This window comes from Corvus brachyrhynchos, unplaced genomic scaffold (genome assembly GCF_000691975.1).
Source record: "Corvus brachyrhynchos isolate BGI_N302 unplaced genomic scaffold, ASM69197v1 scaffold544, whole genome shotgun sequence".
Taxonomy (NCBI): Eukaryota; Metazoa; Chordata; class Aves; order Passeriformes; family Corvidae; genus Corvus; species Corvus brachyrhynchos.
This window is the reverse complement of record NW_008238325.1, coordinates 2,602,809-2,621,580: the sequence shown is the minus strand read 5'-3', so window position 1 is coordinate 2,621,580 and position 18,772 is coordinate 2,602,809. Positions and strand designations below refer to the sequence as shown.

The window sequence follows — 18,772 nt, the reverse complement described above, 5'->3', positions numbered from 1 at the left end:
CAGGGCTTGGAGCAGCCTGGGACAGTGGAAGGTGTCCCTGCCATGGCAGGGGTGGCACTGGATGGGCTTTAAGGTCCCTTCCAAACCTGGGATGATTCTATGATCCCATGGAACATCCCTCAGCTGTTCTCCCTCCTGGAGGGGTTCCTGGTGCAGCTGCCAAGCGCTGGCAGAGCAGGAGGAATCTCAGCCTGGGAGGGGCTGGAGCCCTGCAGGGCCCCCGGGTGTGAGCACCATCAGCATCCACCATCCCCGGCGGTTCCTTCCACAGCTTTGAACATGCCCGGGTCACCCACGGGCTGGAAGCAAGGATGATTTTATTAAAACACAAATTCCCTCTGTGGCATCGGGGTATTATTGCCGCTGGAATGGCCCTGCGAGGCACGCGGCGTCCTGGACTCCGTGCCACGGATGTGGGCTTGGAGGAGGCCAAACCAACCCCAGCCTGATGGGTTGGGAAATGCACCCAGGTCACCTTGGGCTGCAGAATTCCTTTGGGAATAGGAGTTGAGTCTTGTGCTTGCCAAGGGGTGTAAGTGGAAGCAGGTATTTCTTAGCAGTGTTCCAGGAGCTGTGTCTTCTTTTTCCCCACGTTTCTTTTTCCAAGCATTAACCATAATAACTACCTCACATATTTAGGAAACTGTGGTTTATTTAAGTCTTGCTGCAATTATGAGCAGTTTTAAACTCTCACATGCAAATGGTACAATTATTTTGATATCAAGCTCCATATTGTTTCAGTACTCTCCACATCAGGCTGACTTTTATGGCTCATCGCCTGATCTTCATTTTCTTGCTGCAAATTAAGACTAATCCAGTGAACAGAATGGATTTATGCTGAATTCACAATGCTTTTCCCCCCAGGACAGTCGCTTATAATGGCTACAAAGGAGGCAGGAATAACTCAAAAGGGAAGGAAAAGGAACCAGTTGAGTAAACACAATCTGCTGATTTGTGCTGCTTTCGCATTCCCAGTGGCTCCCCAGGAGTTTGCAGCTCCGAGGTGAGGCCGGGGCCTGGTGGGGTCTGGATTTCTCCCCTCTCATCACACTGCAGTGTTAAACCAGCATTAGGTTTGGACACACATTGATTTTCCAGCTGCACTCCAAATCCAGGGCAGTGCACGGGACCTGGCAGGGCACCCTCCTCCCTGGCTGCCGCCTTCGGTGCAGCCAGTGCTGCCTCGGGGCTGGCTCTGTCATCCTCCAGCTCCTTCCAACCTCAGCGATTCCAGGATTCCGTGATAAATGAGGACTTTGCAGGTGCCCGGGCTGGTGTGAGCAGCGGAGATGGATCTCCTCTTCCAGGTGTCGGATAAAGCAAAGTTGGCTTTGCTTTGCAGTACCTGCCCAGCTGCTCTGGCTGCTCCCGGCTCTCCAGCGTGGCTTTGGCCCTGGAGCAGCGCTGCCCAGCCCTGTGCACATGCAGCCCAAGGGGTTTCTCCTGCCCAGCCCCTGGGCCGCCCTGGGGACAGCCCTGCCCGCGGTGCGGGTGGCACTGGGAGCAGCGGGCACAGCTCTGCAGGCGATGCCCCCCTTGTAATCCCGAGGGGGAGCGATGAGATGGGGAGGGCAGGACTGGATTCAAGGACAAGTGGTGCTCCAAGAGCACGACTCTCATGGTGCTCTGCTTAAGCGGAAGCAGAACGATGATATTTTAAGGAGGCTTTTAAATAATGCAGCGGAGCTGTGGGGGCTGAGCCACGGAGCCGCCCACAGCCACCCTGGCCGAGGGGCACGGGGAGGGCAAGGGCACGGAGCAGCCTGCCTGGGTGTCCCTGTCACCCGTGGGTGGGTGTCACTGTCACACACGGTTGGATGTCCCTGTCACCCGTGGGTGGGTGTCCCTGTCACCCGTGGATGACTCTCCCTGTCGCCCACGGGTGGCTGTCCCCATCACCACTGCCACTCCCGTGCCCCCAGACCCCTGTGCCCTCTCTGGGCAGTGGCAGTGGGTGGCTGTCCCCTGTGTGGGGCACCTCTCTGGCTGGTGCTGGTGGCTGGAGCACGTCCCTGCCCCACGGCTGCTCAAACTCACCCCGCTCCACCCTCCTCCCAAACCCTTCCCTGCAGCCTGGTATTTTCCATCTCAAGGCTGCCTGACAACTTTAATGCTTAAATGGATGGGAGAGAAGCCGTCGTGCAGGAACGCTGTAATTTAATTACTTGGGAAGTGCACAGTTTAAGACATTTAAAATGTATTATTTTAGCCTGGCTGCTTTGGCAAAATCCAGTCAGAGTTTTGAGTGTGCTTATTTTTATTTCAGACTAACTCTACAAAACGCCTTCTGCAGAATGTGTTTGTTAAGAAATTAATTGTCTTTGAGGAAAGGAAAATGCTCTGGTGTGACTGGGTGTGAGCCCAGAGGTCACAGCCAGGGTGACAAGTCCCTGCTGTGGCTCAGGGACTCTCCTCTGTGCCTGGGGCCCGGCGTGTGCCCAACGCTGTGGTGAGGAGGGACATGCCATGGACCTGTCCCCACAGCTGCTGCTCCAGCAGAGCTTCCCTTGCTTTAGTGTTTGGAAAACACCCAGCAAGGCGGGCTCTGGTGGCGTTGGGTGGTGGGCGGATGTTGATGTAAGGTCAGTGGAGGGTCTGGATGTAAGGTCTGGGTCTGGGTCTGGATGGTGCGGAGGGGTAGATTTGGGTGCTGTGGCCTGTCCTGTGTCCCGGCCCTGTTCTTCAGGGTGTCCAGGCCATCCTTCCATCCCTCTGCAGGGGTCAGCATTTGACTGGAGCCTTGGAAGGGGTTTGCTCCTGAACAAACCCATTTTAGAAGTTCACAGGATCCCAGAATGGTTTGGGTTGGAAGGGACCCTAAAGCCCATCTCATTCCCCCCCTCCTGCTGCTTCCCAGGGAGCCGCTGCCCTGGCAATCCGAGACGTGCTCCTCGAGGATCCAAATGTATAAGAAATTCTCCTCAGAGGGAAGCTGGAGCAGGTTTCTCCTTGGTTTTGGTGACAAGATGCGGGATTGGTGTGAGAGTCTATGCAGGGCCCCCAGCAGCTTAAATCCAGCTGGATGGAGCACACGTGGAGAGCCTCGGGTACGATAGATGGGATGGTGCCTGTGCATGGGGGAGGAGAGCGGGGCTGGGGATGTTGGATCTCCTGAGGGAGCTCCTGAGATCACCAGGAGAACGTGCCCTCTACGTAAACAAGCTGCTTTGGAGATATTTTGAGGATGAAGTCATAAAAATTTTATGGCATACCTATATTTTCCTTTTGGCATTGAATTTGCCATAAAAGCCGACACAGAAAAGCAGCTTCAGCTGTGCTGGCTGTGAAACTGCTGCAGCTGCTTCTCGGAGCCGTCAAATCAGCCCACAATGGGCTGGGTTGGAAGGGACCTTAAAGCCCATCCCCTTCCACCCCCTGCCGTGGGAAGGGACAGTTTCCACTATCCCAGGCTGCTCCAAGCCCTGTCCAACCTGGCAGTCTCTGCCCAATATCCCATCTATCCCTGCCCTCTGGCAGTGGGAAGCCATTCCCTCTTATCCTGTCACTCCAGGCCCTTGTTCAGCAATACTTAAAATCTTTCAAAAAACGTATTTTCTCTGTCAAAAAGCAGAAGTCCAGCACAGTAATCAAAACATAAATTCCATTTTTTTTCCCCAGTGGTTTCCCTACCTCAGGCTGCTTATTTTTATAATAATTCCTGCAAATTGCTGTTACCTGAATGTTGTTGCAAGGATAAATTGCCCCTCCAAAGTGAAGTCTCCCCTTCCTGGGCCATCCCTGCTGTGAGTGCTTCCAGATGCAGATGGGATGGAACTGCCCTGGGCTGTGCTGAGAGCCCAGAGTTATCGTGGGACTGCTCAGATTCCTTCCCCTTCCCCAGCCTCAGGATTGTGTCAGAACCAGCCTCTCTTGCCTGTGGAGAAAGCACCTATTTTCCAGTTCCAGCTTATTCACCCACTTCAGCTCAGTGACCAATACTTTCCAAGGTGGGTCAAGGGGTGGGGAAGGCAAACCCCTTGACAGGCTTTTACTGTTTTTATTTTGCCTCTTTGAGTGTGAGGTGGCACCGAAAGGAGGGAAAATGGCATTTGTAATGCTCAGCCCTGTGGGGTTTGTTGGCTGTGCCCTCTGCACACAGGCACGACTCAGATACTGACTCCAAAGCGTGGGATGTGCGGTCAGTGGGACAGGGGCAGGACGTGTCCCAGGCTGCTGGCTCTGTGTGCATCCCCCAGCAGCACCACGGGGCTGGGGACCGCCGTGGGATGATGGGGGGCTGCGGATCCCGCCGCGCACAGATGGGATGGAGCTCTCCCTGTTCCTCTTATTCCTGGAAATAACTTGACTCCATCAAGTTTTTTTGCACGGATAACGTAATTCCCTCAGACATTTGAAATCCCACACTTTAAAAGCCTGGCTGCAGGATGACAAAGAGTTTTTCTCTGGCTGCCGGGGTCGGACGGTGACGAAGCGCGGCGGGGGCTGCGCTGGGATGGGGCCCTCCAGCAGGAGTTGTTCCCCTGGGAACGCCGCTGCCAGCGCTGCCCCCGCTGCGGTGTCCCCACCTGGTGACCCAGCAGCTGCCACAGCTGTGGCCAAGGGGCTGCCTGGGCAGGTGTGCCCAGCTGGGCGATGGCTCCGTGCCCGGCCGGAGGGCTCAGGGTGGCCACAGGCCCGTGGCCGGCGCGGGCAGGGCCGAGCACCCATCAGGGCTGCGCTGGGCCAGGCCCATCTCCTCTGCCTTATCTACATTTTAATGCGTCATCTGCAACTTCTGTGGGGATGCAGCCAAGAAAAACGCTGGGGAATTTCAGCTGAGGCGACCACCTACGCAGCCGGTGGCCCTACGAGTACGGGAGAGGAGTTGGGAAGTGAGAAGGGAGCCAGGGAACGGGGGCTGGACGCCCTTCAGGCACCTGCTTGTCCCCTGTGCCATCCCTGCCTGGGCTGGCTGCCCCTCCTGCGGCCCAGCTGGGTTGCCACTGCCCAGGAGCCACCTCCTGCTTTCCCCAGCCCATCAGGACTGCCCTGTTTAGTCTCTGCAGTTATTCCAGGAGTAGCAGTTTTCTTTCCTATTTTGTATCACTGACCTAATCCTGAATATCACTGCTCTGTGCTGCAGGACCTGCATGGTGAGGACTGTGCACAGGGAGACACCTGGGACTGTGTCATGGACTGGAAGTGTGCCAGGCCAGGCTGGATGGGGCTTGGAGCAGCCTGGCATAGTGGAAGGTGTCCTGCCCATGGCAGGGGGGGAATGGGGAAATCTTTAGGGTCCCTTCCAACCCAAACCGTTCTGGGGTTCTATGATCCATCTCCTCCTACCCTGACACAGCAGGGAAGCAGCGTTGCTCCAGGAGCACCTTCACTGCTGCCGAAGCACGTGGTCCAAATCAGACTCTCTTTTATTTCTGTAACAGGTAGGAGATCACAAAGCAGTTTGCCGAGCAGCAAACACGAGCACAGTCACACAGCGCAGGTGTCAGATTGAATGCCAGAGCAAAGCGAAGGATGCACGTGCTCAAGCAAGGGAAGAAATCTGTGTTTTCAGCTTACACAAGTCGGGCCACCTACGCTGGTCCAGCTGCTGCAGCTTGGCATGTTTATCTGTGCTTGTCATCAGTTGAGAATAGAGGTAAAAAATTCCTGAGAGTCGATGCTTTGCGTAAATACCTGAACTTCATCGGGAAGCACTTGGACAATGCTCTCAGGGAGGCACAGGGTGGGACTGCTGGGGTGCCTGTGCAGGGCCAGGAGCTGGTCTGGATGATCCTTGGGAGGCCCTTCCAGCTCAGGACGTTCTGTGATTCTGACTCTCTGTCTTTGCTGCAGGTTTATGGTCTGAACCTGTCTTGACTTCTGTCCCCACACGGAGCCTTTGCTGAGACATGCTGCCTTGGTCTGAGCACCAAAGGTCCCAGGGCCATGGGCCGCTGTGGGGACGAGGTGACACTGTGGGCATGAGGTGACGCTGTGGGCACGAGGTGACGCTGTGGGGATGAGGTGACGCTGTGGGGACGAGGTGACACTGTGGGGATGAGGTGATGCTGTGAGGATGAAGTGACGCTCTGGGGATGAGGTGACGCTGTGGGGATGAGGTGACGCTGTGGGGATGAGGTGATACTGTGGGCACATCTCAGCTGGGCCATCTCTCATGGATGGTAGGAAGCAGTTTGGGTTGTATTAGGGTGAAACATGTTCCATTTAGAAACAGGGAGTATTTCTGAGGGACAAGCAGGAAGGTGGGTTTTGCCAGGGCAAGGAAAGCTGCTCAGCAGGGTTTGGTCAAACCCACCCTTTTTATTTCCATTAGTGAAGGTTTTAACCCCGTCCTCACTAAACCATTTCTCCCCAGCAGTGACCACTTTCTGTGGCATCCCCCCAAGCACTGGAGTGCTGTGATTTGTCCCTGCCCGAGGTGCTGCGGGTGTCCCAGGGCACTCAGACCCCCCTCACCCCGCATCCGTGCGGTGCAGAAGGGTTTGAAGTCCCTGAACCAGCCCAAAGCTGCGGCTCTGCTCGCTGCAATCACCGCGGCTGCGGGCGGTAATTTAGTGCGAACTGCTGTGCGTGCTGGGAAGCGTTTTGTTCCCAAAATGAGAGACAGAAAGCATTATTTGCCTCTCCTGCCACCCACGGCACTCAGAGACACTCTCCTGCCACCGGAGCCTGGCCCAGGGACAGCTCCTGGTTGCCCGAGCTGCGCTGGGCTCGCGGAGCCGAGGGAGACAAACGGAGCCCGGCCCTGGGAGCAGGAAACCACCCAAGTTAATGAAAGGCGAGAATTAGCACCTCCATCGGGCGAGCCTGAGCCCCATGAATGGTGACAAATGGATGTGCTGGAGGTGTCAGGACGAGCTGAGAGCTTAGCATCTTCCGGGACGTGCAGGGGGCTCGTAAAAAACAGGGAGAGCAACTTTTTAACGCAGGCATGTAGTGATAGGGCACGGGGGAACAGTTTTAAGCAAAAAGAGGAGAGATTTAGATTAGATGTTAGGAAGAAATTCTTTACTCAGAGGGTGGTGAAGCCCTGGCAGGCTGTCCAGAGAAGCTGGAAGTGCCCAAGGCCAGGTTGGATGGGGCTTGGAGGAACCTGGGGTAGTGGCAGGTGTCCCTGCCCATGGGAGGGGGTGGGACTGGATGGGCTTTAATGTCCCTCCAACCCAAACCCTTCTGGGATTCAGGGATTCTGTTATTTTCCCCTGCAGGAGGCAGGAATGGGGTTGGGGCCAAGGCCAAGCCAGGTGTCACGGTCCCTACTCCACAGGTGGCAGGTGAGGGCCATCGGATGAGCTGCAGCGGGAGAGGGAGATGGGGAGGGTCTCTGCTTTCATCAGGATTTTGGTGTCTCTTGAAACAGCCTCTTTTTTTCAGGGAATAAATTACATATTTTATTCATTTTCTGCACAGAAAGGAACGGTTCTGGAGCCCTGATGGGGATGTTTCTAAGCAACGTTGTTTTCCCACCACCAGTGTCAGGAGCAGTGACTTTTTTACTTTTTTTTTTTTCATATTTTTGTAGCAATAAGACAAACTCTCTGCAGTTTATAACAGGAAACCCGTGCCATGATCTCCTCGGTTTGGCTGTGTCCCCCACCTCTGAGGGGGTGTGGGGGGGGTCCCCTGGGGGTCACCTACCCCGGGCTGCTGTGCTGGGACCGTCCCCGCAGGTTTGTATTTTGGTAGAGTTTGGCTGCTGTGGGCACAACCAGGGACACAGGGCAATGAAACCAGGCTTGGAACAAGCCAAAAGCAGCTTTATCTGAATTCTGTGGAGCTCTCCCAAGCCTGGTGATTCTTCTGTGGGTGTGGACTCGAAAATGTTTTAGTCATTGTATGTGTTATTGCAGAGATTTTATTTAAAACTTCTGTTTTTCCATGGGGAAAAAAAAAACCCTCGCTCTCCTTGTCTGTCTCATTTCTGATAGACAGAGAGATGGATGGGTGAATAAAGAATGGATGGGGAGATGGATGGATGGATAGATGGATTAATAGATAGGCAGATAGAAGGGTGGGTGGATGGATGGATGGATTGACGGATGGATGGATGGATAAATAAATAGAAAGATAGATGGCTGGATAGATGTATAGATAAACAGGCAGATGGATGGATACACAGGCAAATAGGATGGTTGTCCTGCTCCCTTCCAGCTGGGAATACTGGAAGGGAAGGTTTGGGCTGATTTAGGGGGGTGTTAATTGATGTGGCCAAACCCAAACTCTCCCTGGGCCAGAGAAGGGCAGAAAGGAAGCAAATCCCCACCTGGATAAACGGGATGGATTGTGCTGTAATTGTTTTGTCCCTGAAGGACAGAGGAGCCAGTCGTAGGTTAACGAGGTAATTAAGCAGCACAGGTGTCTCAGGCCATAAATCTCTGCCAGGGAAGGGGTGGGTGTTGGTGGTGTTTCTGTGGGGGGGTTTGTGCTGCTCTCCCAGCACCCTGTGATCCAGAGGTGTGTGGTAGTTTAATGGGGAAGGTTTTCCTGCAGGGGGGACCTGCCCTTCCCCACTGCTGCCTGAAGGCAGAGGGGTTTGCCCTGTGCCTGGGCTGGCTGCTGGGGCTGCTCCCGGGTGCCTCAGCCCAGTGTTACAGAGCACTCACTGCCACTGATGGGCTCTCACCCATACCCCTGCTGCAGGATTAATTACAACTGGACAATTACTATTGCTTTCTGCTCCGTGCCACAGCAGACAGCCCCATTCTTGCCATGTAGCACCCTTTGTGGGGATGTTTTACCCCACTTTTTCCCCTTTGCTTTATTTGAGCAGCCTCTTGGCTCAGACCCCGGGCCCAGCAGTGCCGGTGTCCCACCGCAGGGCTCTGCTGGGCACGTGGCCTCAGCAGTGGGTGGTCACAGAAACGTTGCCACATTGGGCTTTTTCTCCTAAATCCTCTCTTTGTCTCTGTCTGCCAGAACTGAGCTTCATCCTCCCCATGGCTCGCTGCTCTCCAGTCCTCCTCTCCTTTCTCCTGGCTCCCCAGGATCCCTGTGCCTGCTTCCCTGGGAGCTCTCTGCTCTGGGCTCATCCCACATCTGTATGTACATATATAAATTACACATTCCTTTAGCTCTCCTTCAGTTCTGCCTGCACAGTCAGCCCTCACCCTTCCCAGGGAATAATTCAACTCCGAATTCCCATAAAACCCATGCAGGAGGCATGGGGTGAGGGAAGAGGCAAAAGGAGGACTGGGAATTTTCCATGTCTTCCACGAGCCTCGCTGCTGCCCTGTGTTGAAGGAAGTTTAGGCTGGGACTAAGCTGGGCACTGCTGGTTTAAGGCAGGATTCTGAGCAGCATCCACTTCCCAGGAGCAAGGGAGGGTGAAACCCAATCCCAGGGGATTTTTCCTTGTAATGTGGCCCTGTGGGAAGATAAAAGACTGTGTGTAATGTTAACTTTAGTTAAAAGAGTCTTGAAAACCTGTGATATTTCCCCCCTTCTTTTTGCTGTCAGGTTTTATCCCAGATGTACTGCTGCAGGATGTGTTAGTCCTCCCTTTCCCTTTGTGTCACTTTTTGACATCCTGGTGTTGAACCATGGGGTTCTTGAAGCCAAAAATTGTCACCTTGACCTTTGTGTGCATGTTGGGCCCTGGTGCTTTCTTTGGACACAGACGGGGCTCTCCTTGCCCAGCACGCCCACCTGAATGCATCTCTGTCCTGTTTTCCTTGTTCTGCCCATCATCTGCTTGCAGTTAAGAGACTAACCAGCAAAATGATGGGTTTTCCCCCAGATTTGAGGAGCTGGAGGCTTTTGCAGCCCTGAGTGTGTCCTCAGGGCTGGATCTGCTGCCTCCCTGTCCTGCACTGAGTGGTGTCAGCCCCTGAGCCCATTACATTTAATAAAACAATTAACTCGGGCTTATTCAGCTCTGCAGCAGAACCGAAGTGTCTCTTCTGAGCAGCATTTCCTCCATGTGTGAAGGACTCGGTGCTGTGGTGGGTTTGGGTTGTGGTTTTCCTCTGAGCAGCCAGGGTGGGCTGTGGGGAGCCAGGTGTGGTCCCCAACCGGGCTGAGCTGCTGATAAGGAGCTGTGTTATCTGCTAGAAACGAGGAAAATGGGAATGAGTCACGGGGGCAGGGAGAATCAGAGCCTTTGAGCCCCAGGGATGTGATACCTGCTGCCCAGGCAGGGGCTTTCCCCTTGGCTGCAGGCTGGGAAGGGCTGGCAGCAGCTGAGCAAAGTTTTCCAGGTCTCTGTGCTGCTGGAGCGGCCCCTGCAGCCGCGGAGCTGGTGCCCAGCTGGGACACTGCCCACCAGGCCAAAACCTGAGCTCATCCCAGGGAAAATCCCTGCAAGCACTGGGCACGGAGGCTCTGAGCCTGCGGGTGATGGAGGAGGATGAGGAAGGAGCGGGCACAGATGTGGCAGGAGAAGCACGGCTGTGACTCTCGTTGCAGACCTGCTGTGTGGCGGGGGGGTGGCCAGCCCTGTGGCTGCACCATCCAGAGGGTCCTGTCCGGCAGGAGGGTGCCATCCATTCCCGCTGTCCGTGGGCTGTGCTGACACCTCCTTCCCAGCCTTTTCCCTGCCGCTGGCACGTGTGTCTGGCTGGATCTGGCGGCAGCTCCCGGGGATGCTGCCCCGGCACCCCGGAGAGCTCCTGCCCCACGCCCGCAGGATCCCTCGGGAATGACGTGCCGCGCTTGGAAAAGCCTAGTCAAGGGAAATGTCAGCGCTGCCCGACGCTGTTGTGGTGGCTCGGGGTATTTTTAACAGCGTGCCAGGGCCCCAGGCTGTGCTTGCCGTGATTCAGAGCCTCGCTCCGCGCTCGCCAATCTGGCACAGCCGCTGGTGCTGCGGGGACGTGGTGCCGGCCCCGGCTCCTGCTGTGCAGGGAAAATGTCACCCTTGGATCCTGCCAGCGAGGCAGAGCCGAGCTAAACCCACCTGCAGAGCTGGGCTCTGGGCGGGGCTGAAGTCCCCTCGGCTTTCGCTGTCCCCTGTTCGGTGCCGGGCACCAGGACAGGAGAGCATGGACGCTGCACTCACCTGTCCCAAGGCTGCTCCCTGGGGAAGGAGACTGCAAAGATTTGCAGTTAAGCTGAAAATACATCTTAGAGCTACAGACAGCAGAAAGGCCGGGGTGTCTCTTCTCTTCACGAAGTAAACCAGTGCCCTGTGGCTCTGTGTGCTGAGGGGGCTGTGACTGTCCTGCCTTGGAGGTTTGTGTGAGCTGGGTCACCTCAGCGAGGTTTGTACAGCTCCACTGTGTGCACTGAGAGGGGCTGCCCCATTGTCTGCCCCAAAACCTCTCCTTCCTGCCCCTTTCCTCACCCCATCCCATCCCCTATGAGGCCTCTCCAGCGGCCAGGCTGTGCTGTAGCCCAGCTTTGGGAACACACCAGCATGATGCTGTTTGGCTTTGGACTCTGCCTTTGAAAGAACCCAGAGCTGAGGTGTTGAACACCTTCAGGCCTTGCTTGTGGTGCAACTGTGGGGAAAAGGGCAAGGAAAAGGAGGCAGTTCCAGACTGGGAGGCAGGAGCTGTGCGAAGGGGACCACGGTGGCTGTGGGGATGGGGCACAGCAGCGGATAAACTCTGGGTGCTCTCTGGGTGCTGTGGGTTGGGCAGTGATTTGTGGGAGCAGAATCATTGCTCCACATCTGCAGAGCATAGGGGACTCCCAGCAGGAGAAGCATGATTGCTGTGCTGATGAAAAACCAGGAAAGGAGGCATCAGAGCTGACTTTTAATCAGCTGCTTTGGCCGGGCAAAGTGATCCTCAGAGACCGGAGGCTCCTGCTTGGTCCTCTCTGATGGCTGCTCCACCCTTTGGCTGCACTGGCTTCCAACTGGAATTTTCCTTCTGAAAGAGTGATTCAATAGCAGCAGGATAACCCCGGGAGCAGTGGCAGTGCCGGGTGTTTGGGAGGCAGAGCTGGGGCTCAGGGATGGAATGACACGCTTGGGACCTGAACAGCAGCAAAGGGCTCTGCTGGCCTGGGTCTGGGTGTCAGGGACACCACTGGGGGATGCTCGGGGCTGGCTGGGGATGGGGACCCATCTCCCACCCTGGTGTTGGCAAGTGCTGAGCAGAGACCGGTGACCAGGGCAGCAGGCATGTGCACAGGCTGATAATTGCTGTCCAAAAATCAGTCATGGAATGGTTTGGGTTGGAAGGGAAACTCAACACCATCCAATTCCATCCCCTGCCATGGGCAGGGACACCTCCCACTGTCCCAGGCTGCTCCCAGCCCCAATGTCCAGCCTGGCCTTGGGCACTGCCAGGGATCCAGGGGCAGCCCCAGCTGCTCTGGGCACCCTGTGCCATGGCCTGCCCACCCTGAGGAATTCCTTCCCAATATCCCACCCATCCCTGCCCTCTGGCAGTGGGAAGCCATTCCCCCTTGTCCCAGGTCCCTCTCCCTTTAGCCCAGAACCTTCTCTCCTCCAGGTGAACACCCCGAGCTGCCTGGCACAGGCACTCCAGCAGTTTTTCCAGGAGGATGCTCAGCCGTGCATGGCCAGAGCAGGTGCTCCCAACAAACTGGGATGTGCTCCCAACGAACAGGGATGTGCTCCCAACGAACAGGGATGTGCTCCCAACGAACTGGGATGTGCTCCCAACGAACTGGGATGTGCTCCCAGTGAACTGGGATGTGCTCCCAATGAACTGGGATTTGCTCCCATCACTGTTCCCAACACCTTCTAAGCCCCACTCCCAGCACAGCCATGCTCAGGGATCTGTGGGGCAGCTGCCAGTTCAGCTGCAGGGACGAAGCTGGTTCATTGTCTCAGAGCCTGGAATTAGTGCAGTGGAAGCTCGAAGAGCTTTTACTGCCCCGTTACTTAGAGACAGCCCATTGATTTCACTTGGCAGTTGTGCAGCTGCAGGCACGTGTCTGTGTGTCTGTCTGTGTGTGTCTGATACATCTCCGTATGCATCCACCTGGGCGCTGCAAAATCGCTGCAAATGTGGATTATACCCAACTATTTCCTTGGTGGGTTTTTGTATTTTTGTGGGGTTTTTGTTGGTTTGTTTCTTCTGTTCTGGGAGGCAGAGGAGAAGCAGGTGTTGAGTGACAAATTCCAGACAAATTCCTGCTCTGCTGGAGGAAGCAGTGCTGGGCTCAGGGAGCTCTTACGCAGCCCGAGGTCCGTGCTGGGGCCCAGGCACCCCAGAGTGACCAGCTCACAGCTGGTGTGGTGGCTCCCCGTGCTGCTGTGGCCTCGGTGCTCTCCTGTTCCTGTGTGGCCGAGGGCGGTTCCCAGAGATGGGAGCACACCTGGGGATGTCTCCAGGCTGGGCCGTGGCTTCAGGAATTCTCCTGCCCAGCGGCCTCCCAGCTCCCCGTGCAGGAGGAATCTTGCCCTGCAGGGATTTGGCATTTCCAGCATCGGCTCCCACCATCAATGTTCCAAATATCCAGGTCAGGTGTGTGCTGAGCAAATGGCAGAGCTCTGGAAATCCAAACACAACATTTCTGCCCGGATTTGTTGGCTGAGCAGACTCTTCACAGAGCTGGGTATTGCTCCCTGGAGCAAATCCCGATGTGTTTTACCCCAAAAAACTTCTGGAGTGGGGAGGCACCAGCCCTGGTGTGGCTTTGTGGCACAGGGGAGCTGTGGGGAAGGACAGGACAGTCATTGAGATCTGGGCTCAGACCCCAGTGCCGGGGTGGTGAATCCTACAAATGCGGGGAAGCACCACAGGGATTCACTCACTGTGTGTCCATACATGTACATTTATATAGGTCTTTATACAAAAGGGTGTTTGGAGGGGATCTGTACTTGCATGCAGATAGTGGCAATACGTGTGTGTGATTAAAAAGGGGTGTACACAAAGGGTATGTGCATGAATATACCGATTTAAAGGGGGGTGTGTGTGTGTTTATGTGTAAAGGATGTGCACATAGCTAAGGGGTGTGTATAAAGAATATATATGTGCAGATCTATCTATAAAGGGTGTATGTGTAGATATATATTTATATTTATGTGGAGAGAGGAGTTCATGGCTGAGCTGTGCCCACAGAGCCAGACTTTGAAAAGCAAAGAACAATGAGAAATAGGATTTAAAACCCCCTCTCCTATAAAATAATTGGAATCTGTGTGGGAATGAACAGCAGCACTTGACTCCAAGGAGCATTACGGGGTGGGTGGGCTGTGTCCAGAAGGAATTCGGAGGTCCCAGTCCCAAGGATCTGGAATTGTGGAATTCCTGCCCACCGTGCTGCAACTCTGGGGCTTTGCCTCAGAGTTGAACCTCCCAGGGGTTCCAGTGGTGCTGGGGAGGATGGGCATCGTTTGTGCAGTTCTGGGCATGGATGGGTTTGGTGGGCAGGGTCCAGCTGTGCTTGCTCTCAAAAGACTGGGAAGAAATAAAAAGGGAGGGAAAATAGAAAAGGAATAAAGAAGAAAAAATAGAACAGAAAAAAAAAAACGAGGTCAGTGCCTGCCCCAGCTGTGCTGTGAGCCTGGGGGCTCGTGGCGCTGGAGATGCAGCTGCAGCTTTTCAAACAGACCTGCAGGTCAAGTTCCTGTGCCTCCCAACATCTTAAATTCCCATTAGCAGCACTAAATTTTGGGTGCAGCAGTGCATTAAGGGGTCCTGGAGGGGTGGGAGGATGGGCACTCCTGCCCCAAGGTCTGGCTGGTGTTGGGCTGGTCCTCCTGCCCCTCCCAGGGATGCTCCAGTGGGAAATTGTGCCAGAGGAATGAACACCTGAAACGACCAGGGAATCCAGTGTGGAAAAATGGGACGAGCTGAAAGCACAGGGCACAACCTGGGGTGTTTTGTCCAACCCCTTCCCTGACCCTGCCCCGAGGCCAGCAGGGCTTTTTCTTCTGTTTTATTTTATTTGGCTTCAAATAACTCACCAGGAGCTGCAAAGAGCTCAGGGACTGTTTGAGGTGCTCTGCAGCAGAAGGCAGACGGGTGGTCAGTAATTTATACCTTGATCCTGCCCTGTGGCAGGGGGTGGAACGGGATGAGCTGGGAGGTCCTTCCCACCCAAACCGCTCTGGGATTCTGTGGAAGTGCGGGGAATGTTTGTGCCTGATTTGTGGGACCCCAGATGGTGTTGGATGTGAGGTACAGCTGAGTGTATCTGGGTTTATTCCCAGCCCTGAGCACTCAGGGAGGAGGATGGCAGCACATCCCCCCTTGCCCAGCGTGGGTGCTCAGATCCCACTGTGGGGGATCTGCCCCTTTGGGAGGAAAACACAGGATCTGGACAAAAGCAGTGGCTTGTCTTCTCCAGCTGCTGGCTTCCCATGGGGTTGATCTCTGTGTGCCTTGAGGGCTGAACTGTATTTTCTAATTATTTTCTTTTCCTTCCAGAAACCTCGGAAAGTCCGGGCTGAGAGTGTCGTGCCTCGGGTTGGGTGAGTACCTCTGGCCTCTTCTGCAGCCCAGCACTCCGGGGGAGCTGTGTGAGGGTTTGGGGTGTGAAACCCTCTGCTGTGCCCACTCCCTGTGAGGGGCAGCCTGCGGGGATCCCGTGTGGGTGTCCCCAGGAGCCCCGAGTGCCGGCCGGGGCTCAGAGATGTGCCCGGGCTGGGGCAGAGCTCCGCTTTGTTTCATCCGCCCTGTGCCTCGTTATCCCGGCTCCACGCCGACTCCAGCACCACGGAATGCCTTAGGAATGCCTTACCAATATTTCATCCCCTCCGTGTTTTCTCTCTCAGGAGGGGCAGCTGCGGGCACTGCTCAGCTCGTGTGAGCTCCATGGAGAGCTCCTGCTGGCTTTGCTCAGGCCAGAAACGCCCTGATGGGGCTCTGTGCCTGAAATACAGAGATCTGTGTTTTGTCCCCAGTGCTGTGGGGAGGAGGAGGCTGTTTGCTCACTGTGAGCTCCTTCCCACAGTGCCAGGCTGAGCATCAGGAGCGTGAAGCCCCCAGGATGTGCAGGAACCCCCCCAGGGATGGATGCTCTGGGCTGCCAGAGCCTCTCCAGCCCCGTTCCTTGTTCCTGGGAGATCAGAGGTGCTGCCACAGGGAAGTGGAGGCTCCACTTTAGGTTGCTTGAAGAACCACTGCGAAAGGCATCAGCAAACCCAGGTTTAATACAAATTTATAAAATCATAGAGTTTGATGGCAGAGTTTATTTCATTGCTACACAGACAGAGCACTTGAGGGAAAATCAGGTTAAAATCAGTGTGCAGTGATTTAAGGGGATGCTGGCACACAGAAGGGTGGGGATGCAGAGGGGGAAGGAGATCCTCCTGTTGAATCCTGGGGTTCAGAGCAGCCCCGGTGCCAAACTCAGCCTCAGACGGGATCAGTGCTTTAGGTCTGAAAGATTTAGCAATGCCTGATCAACACAACAATAGCGGGGCTTAATCAGTTGACTAATTTAACATTTATAAAGTGACTCAATAGGATTTGCTATAAGCACAACAGTAGCTTAATTATGAATCTAAGCTAATTATGAATCTGAGATGGCAACATTCATGCTACACTTACTCAGAGTATTTAAATCAATTAATGTACACACAGATCCAAGGAGCCTGTACCAAGCCATAAACCTGTGAAGCACTTCAGGGAAACACTGCTGTCGGTAGACTCACAACCTATGGCATGCTTGGCTTTAGTCATCAGGAGATTTCCATCCTGGATGCAATTTGGCTTGGTAGTTACTGGAATTTTCCCTGAGAATCCCAATAATAATATTATTTAACAATTACATTATTATTAGGTCAGAGCAACCTGGTTTAGTGAGAAGTGTCCCTGTCCAAGCCGGGGCTGGAATGGGATGAGCTTTGAGGTCCTTCCAACCCAAACCATTCCATGGTTCTGTGATTATTCTGCTCAGGCTGTTCAGACAGAAAAATAAGGTCTTGGTGCTGTTTGTTGGAAAACAGGAGCACAAGTTCTGAGAGCAGAGAGGGTTTGGGATAAGTTTGGGAGGGTTACCTGCCCAGGTGCCATTGGTGAGGGCTGAGCATTCCCAGGGTCCGAGGTGGGTGAGGAGGTGCCGCTACCTTGGAGCAGGTGAGGACCTGGGCTCTGCCTGATCCTTCCAGCCCCATCCCTGCCAGGGCTGGCTGCTCACAGGGCAGGTGTCAGCCCATTTTTCCAACATTCTCTGGGATTTGATTTTAAACTGGAGGGAATTGTGAAAGTCACCCTGTACCACAAGTCGGAGAAACAAGGCCCCTTCTGCCAAGAGCTCTTCTGGTTAAAATAGCCCCAGCCTTGGAAAGGACTTGTCTTGTCTGTGCAGAGGTTTTATTTATCAGCCTCACAGCTTCCCCAAGTGCTGCTCTGTTGTGGTGGAGGAGAAAAGCCGCGGGAAGGAAGTAGCAGCAGGAAAAGATAAAAACAATTTTGCAGAGCTTTCCGTTGATTTCAAGCGGGTGGAACTGCAGCAGCATCTAAATATACTGAGCCTTTGTGAGTGCAGCTGTGCAGGGAACAGGGGGGCTGGGGAGGCTGCTGGGCACCTCCTCCTGCTCCAGCACAGCGAGCCCTGCAGCCCCTGCCCTGTGGGCAGGAATCAGGGAGAGGGGAGCTGGAACACCTGAAACCCAGAAATTCCCTGGGATGTGCAGGTATTTCTCCTGCAGCACAGCACCTTTTGTTTTGGGTTGGAAGGGCCTTAAAGCCCGTCCTGCTCTCTTCCCTTCCACTGTCCCAGGCTGCTCCAAGCCCCATCCAGCCTGGCCTTGGGCACTGCCAGGGATCCAGGGGCATCCCCAGCTGCTCTGGGCACCCTGTGCCAGGGCCTGCCCACCCTCACAGGGAGTAACTTCTCCCCAATATCTGATCTGAATCTCCTCTCTTTCAGTTTAAAACCATCCCCCTTGTCCCACCGTTCCCTCTGCAGATCCATCAGGTGTCTGTTCCGAGTGCTGCTGTATCTGACTTTCCTAAGTGGCTTCTCTCTTGCAGTTCCCCAAAAGATAAATGTGTTTCCCGGTGTTCTCTGCAGCATGAAAATCTAATTTAGGGCTCACTAAAGTTTCTGAAGGCTCAGCAGTCTTCCTCAAAAGCCTGGCAAAATCTCAGCAAGGTGGGAGTGTGCTTCATCCTGCAGGATGAAAAGAGGGAGGAGAATGGGAAGTGGGGCAGAAATCAAAGGTGGGCAGGGCTGAGGCAGCGGGGACCCTTCAGTGACGTCCTGCTCCTCCCGGCTCACGTGTGAGTGAACTCCTCTGCTGGGTCCTGCCTGTGCTGCCAGAGGTGCTGGCAGTGTTTTTGCCAGGCAGGGATATCTGGGAAGGGCCCCAAGCCCCTCGGAGCAGTGGCTGAGCATCATTCCTGGGTTACTGGAGCTCCCATGGAGCTGGGACCCAGCTCCTGCAGTATCCCAGTGTCCTGCTCCTGCCTGGGCTGAGCTTTCAGCTCCTCCTTTGGGTGAGTTTCCTCCAGGTGAGCCTTTAACTGAGGATCTGCACAGCCTGGCCCTGGGGATGGTGTGAGGCTCTCTCCTTGATGCTGGATCCAAAATGTGCTTGTGGTCCCAGGGAAAAACAAGGTCACGCTTTTACGTGTTTAGTTGAGGGTGGATCCTGCCTGTGGTCTCCCGTTGATTTTGGGAGAATGCTGAGGCTGTCTCCACCGAGGTGATGGGCCCTGACTGCAAGGAAATGAGCAGGACAAAGCCATGTACAAAAGCTCACAGCTGGCTATAGAAATTGGTGTTCTGTGAGCCCTGAGGAGTCGGGTGCTGTTCTTGCCCTTCGCTCTGGGGATGATATTTGCGCAGCCCTGGCTCCCTCCGTGCTCAGCACCAGCCCCACGTGCCAGAGCTCCGTGTGGCACCGTCCCTGCCAGGAGCAGGACGGGCATCCCACGGGGCTGGCAGCAGCAGCAGAGGCTGGGGGGGTCCGCCCCGGGCCCCTTTCTCCCTCAGAGGGGAA

At 55.0% G+C, this 18,772-nt stretch overlaps 1 protein-coding gene across 4 annotated transcripts in view; it reads left to right on the top strand.

Annotated features, from left to right (window-relative positions):
* KCNAB1 (potassium voltage-gated channel subfamily A member regulatory beta subunit 1) overlaps positions 1 to 18,772 on the top strand; it is a 60,633-nt gene that overhangs the window by 21,067 nt on the left and 20,794 nt on the right. For all 4 annotated transcript variants that reach the window (XM_008633744.2, XM_017734378.1, XM_008633745.2 and 1 more), the window contains one exon: positions 15,249 to 15,292. In XM_008633744.2, the coding sequence (XP_008631966.1) occupies positions 15,249 to 15,292 (44 nt within the window). The remainder of the gene's footprint in view (positions 1 to 15,248; positions 15,293 to 18,772) is intronic.